The sequence below is a fragment of the Psittacula echo genome, assembly GCF_963264785.1.
Source record: "Psittacula echo genome assembly, chromosome: Z".
In the NCBI taxonomy this organism is placed as follows: Eukaryota; Metazoa; Chordata; class Aves; order Psittaciformes; family Psittacidae; genus Psittacula; species Psittacula echo.
This window is the reverse complement of record NC_137742.1, coordinates 27,990,342-27,997,789: the sequence shown is the minus strand read 5'-3', so window position 1 is coordinate 27,997,789 and position 7,448 is coordinate 27,990,342. Positions and strand designations below refer to the sequence as shown.

At 42.5% G+C, this 7,448-nt stretch overlaps 1 protein-coding gene across 1 annotated transcript; it reads right to left on the bottom strand.

Moving 5' to 3' along the window:
* Window positions 1–2,593: 2,593 nt before the first annotated feature.
* On the bottom strand, window positions 2,594–4,363 carry ENC1 (ectodermal-neural cortex 1; the record flags this gene model as incomplete). Its single annotated transcript, XM_080637775.1, has 1 exon — window positions 2,594–4,363. The coding sequence occupies one exon, from the start codon at window positions 4,361–4,363 to the stop codon at window positions 2,594–2,596; it is 1,770 nt and encodes a 589-aa protein (XP_080493901.1).
* Window positions 4,364–7,448: the final 3,085 nt, after the last annotated feature.

The window sequence follows — 7,448 nt, the reverse complement described above, 5'->3', positions numbered from 1 at the left end:
TGATTAGTCTTTTCTAGACATTTTTCAGCATAGCATGCTGTTCTTCCCACTGAAACAGGCTATCAACACTGAAGCCAAAACAATGTTTCCTGTCACAGAATGAACTTAAAAAAGAAAAATATATAAACAATCCCAAAGTAGGTGGGGGGGGAAATCCTCAACCTACTCAAAAGCCCCGAGTTTGAGGAACAAGACAAAGCAGACTGAAGTCTTCCTAAAAGCTGTCAGACTGGGGCCACACAGCACATGAAAACAGAAGGTAATCAGAAGTAATTTCCTTTTTGTCCCTCCCACCCACTGACAGAGCAGCAGGAGTCAGTAGGGAAAAAAGAAAACCAAACCCAAACTTACTGGATGAGCACACAGCATTGGAGAGACTTCAGTTTAGGGCTGTGTTCAGCCAGTTATCTTGTGCGCTAGTGAAGCTAAAACAAGGGCTTTTAACAAGACACTGCAAAGCAAAGGAAAGGTTTCTCTGCACCGTTATATTTTTTTCAAAATAAAGCACTCCCTCTCATGTACTGTAAACCTCAGAACAATTAAGTCAGTCTCAGAAGAGTAAGTCAGTATTTTTCTTGGCACAGATGTGATCACGGGCATTCAATACTGCTGCTCTGATAATGCTGGGAACTGCTCAGAGTCGGTAATAACAGAAATTAACTGAAGTCGTCAAGATGTTGTTCCCTGCTAGGGAAGAAGCCACCACACACACATGGGGGCTTTCATGTGCTGGCTATTGGGGATGTGATTACTCCCAGGATCTGTAAGGCTCAAGGGTTTGGCTTTCTTTCCCTGGGGTAAGTCTGGGAAAAACAAAGTGAGGAGAGGCGAGAGGGCAGTGCCCTCAACACAAACAGCCACCTGAGTCAAGAGCAGCACGACACAGCCCAGCTTCACACCACATTTCTGTGCTGACCTGCTGCTTTGCACAGGCCCAACCTCGTATTCTTTACTCAATCAGAGCTTCCAGTCTGCTGAAAGACGACTACAAGGTGAATCCTCATGTACCATAGAAAAGGAATTTCATGACTACGCTACATTTCTAGGTATATACTTCTATCTACACTGCTTCAAAGACATTTGAGTTCTGTCTTTATCGCAACAGTGACGCAAAAGTCTCCAGCTACAAAAGACCTAAACAGAATAACTTAGGGAAGTCCTTACACACAAACTGTTCTTCCTATTTTCTGGAGAACATGCATCAGTATGGAGCTCCAGGTAACTTAAGTCAAAGTGCAGAGCTTGTCTAATTACTACCACTGTATTTATTTGCCCTGTTTCTTCTAACCTGCCTGCCTTTCATGGTAATATTATATACTGTTCAAATCCAAAAAGAAATTACCACTAACAGAGTATGGATTATTTAGGATTAAGCATGCCCCTGTGTTTGGTTGGTTGGCTGGTGGTAACTGTGATTCTGTGCTAAAGTTTCAAAGAGGGTGTGGGGGAAAAGAGCTAAACAAATCTAATGGAGTCTGCCAGATTTGTTGCAAAATACACAGCTTAATAGTTCTGGAAAATGTCAGTAACTTATTTTAAGTGATGTAACTCTAGAAAAGATACAAATAAGGAAAAATCAGTCATAGTTGAAGTTACAGTGATAAAAATAGATTGAAAAATATTGGCAAAATGTGTAGGTACCCAGATTTTTTAGTGGGTTTTTTTATGAACCTTTTCTCCCCTCCTCCTAAAAATCAGATATTCACAACAACCAAACAAGCAAAGCCAAATTCAGACTTGCTTGAGAGAAGATACAGTGCTGAAGTTGCACCCAGTAAGAGCTTGGCCCATTATGTATAATTAAATTGTTGTGGAACAGTGTATGCCATAGACGGGTAATTATTTCAGCCAGCATTATTAATTATACGTCTTCCTGACACTGTATGTAGTCCAACATGTATGACTGTAACCATTTCAAAAAATGTATGTATTTCAAAGTGTATCAATGAACCAAATGCAGCCTTAGTCCACACAGGTGTAACCATGCTGTCTAGGGGAAATGGAAAATTAGGCCTGAAGTGTCTGTAAAACACCTTTCATAGAACAGCAAGTTTCCCCAAAGGCTGTCTGCATGGAGAAAGCATGCTGCCTGCCTGGAAATTCAAGTGAATTTGCTATCAAGCTTCAGATCACAATTTATAGTATTTTTTTTGGCTGCTGTTACTGGATATATAGTGTGACCTAGCCTCTGTCACCAGGAAGATGGTATCGAAACTTGTTTAGCATGCATTTAGTATTTAAACACAGAGCAGGACTCGGTTTCCAAAAGATTACCTGCATTTCTCCACAAGTTGAAAATGTCATTTTTGCTCAGTCCTTTACATCTAAATCATTCAAGAAAACACCACATAAAAAGAAGTGGGTGCAAGGTATGTGGCAAACTACTTCCAGCATCTGGCTTTGTCAGACATGGTGCCTGGCTCAAAACAGCCCATGAATGCGTGTGTCTCAATTGTTCCAGCTGCAAAACTGGCTTGAATATACTCACCCTCCTCAGAGCTGCTGCTGAAAACCTTTGTGAAAAGCATTATTACAGTGGAAATCAAAGGTGCTATTTCTTACCTGATAATTTGTAATTGCAACACACACACAATTATGAGGGGAGGTGCTTCCATGTGCTGACGAATGCCGTGGGAATCAACGAATAGGGCACAGTTGTTATGCTGTTCCACACATCTAATGTGGGATCGTAGCAGTCCAGCGTCTTGCACCTCTGAATGCCAAAGTAGCCTCCAACCACATACAACTTGTTTCCAGACGCCACTGCGTGGCAGCTCATTCGCTTGGCTGTCACATCTCCCACCTTTGTCCACTGGTACGCCTCACTGTTGAATTTGTAAGCAGAGCACGCAGAGAATTCGGTGTCTCCACCCATAATAAAAATCTGGTTTCCCAGAACAGCTGCAGCCGTGTAGCGCCAGGGCTGGGGGCAGGTGGCTGGTACTGTCCATCTGTTTTCACACTGATCATAGCACTGAACTTTGGGCAGCTTGTCATGGCTAACACTGGTACCTCCAAAAGCAAACAGCTTGAGCTTCGCACTGACTACAGCTGCGTTGCTCACTCCCTCACGCAGTGGGGCAACCATGGTCCATTTGTTGGTCACAGGGTCGTATTGTTCTACTTGCTTCAAGGATACTGAAGGGGAAGCTGGAAGGCAACCGGTTGCTGCAGTGTGTCCTCCTACTACATACAGACAGTGCTTAAGTTCGGCAGAGCCATGCCCGAACCTAGCTACCAGCATGGGAGCAGCCTTTGACCACTCCTCGTGAAGGGTGTCGTACACCCACACGTCTTTGGAGACTCCATTTTCTGACCCTCGTCCCCCGGTGATATACACTTTGCAGCCTATGGCACAAGCGCTGAACTCTTTCCGTGGACTTGGTATGTCAGCCTTTGGAATGATCTCCTTCGCCTTTTGGTCCACCAGGTACAGCTTGTCACACATAAAGGTTTGGCCACCCAGAAGAAAAAGCGAATGGCCAGTTTTCCGGGGTCTGGCACACAAACTAGTAACCACTCCATCATTCTGTAGGATTTTTAACTTGCATCTTATCGATTCTTCTACAATCTCTTTGCTTTTCCTTTGCTTGGTGATGAGTTCTTCCATGGCCACATTCTCCATAAGGTATATGGCAGGCAAGAGGGCCAATCTCACTGTCTGCAATAACTCTGGCAGGTAAGAGTGGCGCTTACTCAGGTCATAGTTGACCCAGTTGATAGCTGATTCATACACCAGCCTTTCATCTTCGGTTTCTAATTCTTCACTGGAAAGGAGCTGCACTACCATGTCTTTTGGCAGCTGGAGGAAGTCTTCACTTTTACTGATACTCTGGAAGTTGCTAAGGCACATCCTCCAAGAGAGCTCATACAGCTTGGTGCACTGGTGAGCATCCGACAGCAGCAGCATGCCAAGACAGTTGGTGGGATGAAGGTTTTTCTCCAGAAATTCTGCACAAGCATCCCGAATGTCCTGAAACTCCAACATGTCGCCAGCCTCCAGCAGCGACTCTGCATTCTCTTCGTTGATGATAACCCTGGAGGAATATGCGTAGTCCAGAAGAAGCTCCAAGACTTCTGGGTGAATTGAATTATGAAAGTTGACTTCACTGTCCTGGCTCTCTTTCAGTCCTCCACTGAACATTGCTTCGAAATAGCGGCTACAAGCAGCCAGGACGGCTCTGTGGCAGGGGAATGACCTGTTCCCAGCGTGGAGAAGTACATCTGTAAAGAGACGCTGCTGACGCAGAAGGTTCAGGTGAGTGAGGACACTATCAGCATAGGATGACTTGTGGAACAGGTATATGTTTATGGAGCCAGTACTGGCCCTAGATTTGCGATTTTCATGCATGCTGACTGACATTTTCTTTCACACCTATAAACAAAAAATTAATAAGATTAATGAGCCAGTTAAATTCATTACATACAAAAAAGTGTAACTATTATGCACTATAAGATGGGAAAAAAACCCTTAATTTATAGATGAGTGGACAGAGAATTACATCTACATTTGGCATGTGTTTACTTTTTTGTAAGATGAGTTTCATAAATGACATATTCTAAACTTGTTGCCCAAGAGCAGGTTTATCTTGGGAAACCTGATCTCCAACTTTCATACAGTAAGCAAGTAAGTTGGAGGTGAAAGAAAAGGAACCAGGGCTGATTTTCTCACCCTTCCCCAGCCTAGACCAGCTGATTCATTACATACATACACATGCACATGCTTGAAACATTCTCCTGTACTGAATCATAGCAGGAAGAGCTACCAGACAGAATACCTAAGGAATGTCAAAAGCTGCATGGAGAACAAAAACCTACTAATCCCATTAGGAAGCTTCCCTTTGGTATAATGATTCCATATTCAACAGCATACAAAGAAAAAAAGGCAACCTTAAAATAAAAACCTAGCAACAACTATAAATTTACACTTGTGAAACCGCAAGAAAAATATGATGGGTGAATTTTAGAGATTACATCTTGAACCCTGCCAGCGGCCGCCTGCTGTAGTGATACAGCACATACATGGGCAGAGTCAGAAGAAAAATGGTTTTTTTGACTATCAACTGAAGTCGCCAAGGCATCACCTCCAAAGCTACCTTGAGCCAGGTACTCAGAGCACAAGCCGTTGGTTCATTTTGAGGTTTGGAGGTGGCATAAACCAGAAGACATATCCTATCCTACCCTATTCCTAACAAACACAATGCTGTTCAGTCCCTGCTTGGAGGTGAATGTTTCTGTTATCTGCCATGATATGCAGGTCTATGTATGATTACAGCAGCAAGTTTCCAGATTTATTTAAGGGTCAAGCCAATACAGTATGACGTAGAGGGAAAGGGAAGAATATTGGCAGCCATATAAAGCTAATGGCCAAAAAGCCACAGTGCAGATAATAAGAGATGAAGCATACAGTGCCCAGTGCAAGTTGTGGCTGTGACTACTACTATAATAATTTCAACTTCTCTCTCTCCAAATTGCAAAGGAACCTTAAGAAAAAGTAGAGAACCTAAATTCTCTAATGACTATGATATTCACATGCCCAGAGTCCCTTTTACTGCACTCTCAAATGAGGAACAGAGCAAAGCCTATCTGGGAAGCACTCAATGCTCGAAGTTAGAGCATGACCTGGGGCCACTTGCGGATGATTTTAATGTGGATATACTTCCTTCTCTCACAGACTCCAACATTTTCATATTCCTGAGCATGTTTAATAAGTGCAGAACTGTACAACAGTATTCCCACATTTCATGCCTCCAGATGACACAAGAGCTTTAAAAACCTCAGAAAAAGGTTTTATTAATAAATACATAATGTATTTTTCTAGATTCATATGACCAGAACCTCAACAAAATCAAAACCGTACAGGATTAATTTGTGCAGCAGAATCCATTTCAGAACAGGCCATTTCTGTATATGGAATATGCAATACATGCAGATTAATTGCAGCATAGCCAGTACCATCCTTCTTGCTCAGTATTCTAATGTACAGAACAATTGATATGTCACATCCAACAGCAAGCTTGTGATACACCTTTCCCTCCAGTCACAGCAAAAAAGCCCCTCAAACCAATATCAGTTAAGGAAAAAAGAGACACCTTACTGGAAAACTACCACAGCCCATTTAACCTGAAACATGACTTCTCAGATCATTAACTGGGATTCAAAAGAACAACCACCACAGCTCAATATACAGTACTGAAACCAAAATCCTCCAAAACAGAGAGGAATACTTCCCATCAGAGCCACAGGTAGAGTTATCTATCTCACTCTACCATGCAAAAGTTTGGAATGGTATCTTACCAATGCTCCCCAGACCAACCTATTAAATGCACTAACACTAAGCACAGAACAACTTAAGGAGGCTGGCATTTCTTCACAACACAAATCCTTTTATAAGGAAAAATAAATTACCTTTAATGCAACTGTACTGTCTGGCAAATAAAGATTCAGATGGTATTCAAGGATCCTGAGTACTAATTTCAGACTAAAATTACTCATTTAATCTATAGCCAAAAGGATTATACTGACCATATACATGTTGAAACCTACTGGAACTGAAGGATTGCAGGGTCACAGATTGAAAACTGGTACACAAACAGTTCAGAGACACAGATGGGAAGAGAAGCCCTTTACTTACAAAGCAAACTTTTCCAGTCACTTTACCATTTTAAATGCCATTATGATACAGTGCAAAGCATTCAGTGGTTCTCTACAGACTGGCTTTCCTCACACCGAGAACATATCCCTGCAAGGTTTCCTAGCCAGGGAGCAGGACAGGAGCTAAACACCCACTGATCAGAGACAATAGAGTCACCAGGATCTGAAGATGCTCACTGCCTCCCTGCCCTCCACCCAGAGTAAATGAATGACAGCCTAGGCATGACAGGATCTGTATGAAAATCTAGTTCCTCTCCTTTCTCCCATATATTGGGGGGATTCAGAGGACACTGAGAATTTTATCATGCACACATGGTTCAGAAATAGGGCAGGTAAAGTTCACATCAGAAGCTGTCAGTGCAGGTATTCAGATCTTTCAGTGGGCTACGTATTCCTGCAAGTGCCACTGGCTCAGCATCATTCAGAATGAGACCAAAACCACAGCAAAATAGAAGCAAACATAAAAAAAAACCACACCCTGCAGTTATGCATACATTGGAGGCTAGTGAGCCACCGACTACATGAAGAGGGGAGGAACAGATCACTGCATGTTACCCAATCCCACCCACAACCATAGTAACAAACACCACTGTAAAAAATAAATAAATAAAACCAACAAAAAAGCCCTATAAGAGTCTCTCTCAAACAGCTACTGAATAGGGCGCTCGGCCTTTCACCACACTAAAATAAAAGATTTGGTCTTTCACAGCGCAACGCCTTTTCTCACGAAGCACTTGCAGATTTCATATATGCTGGTCCTTAACTGTTCCAGTAACGTTGCTTTTATCATCACA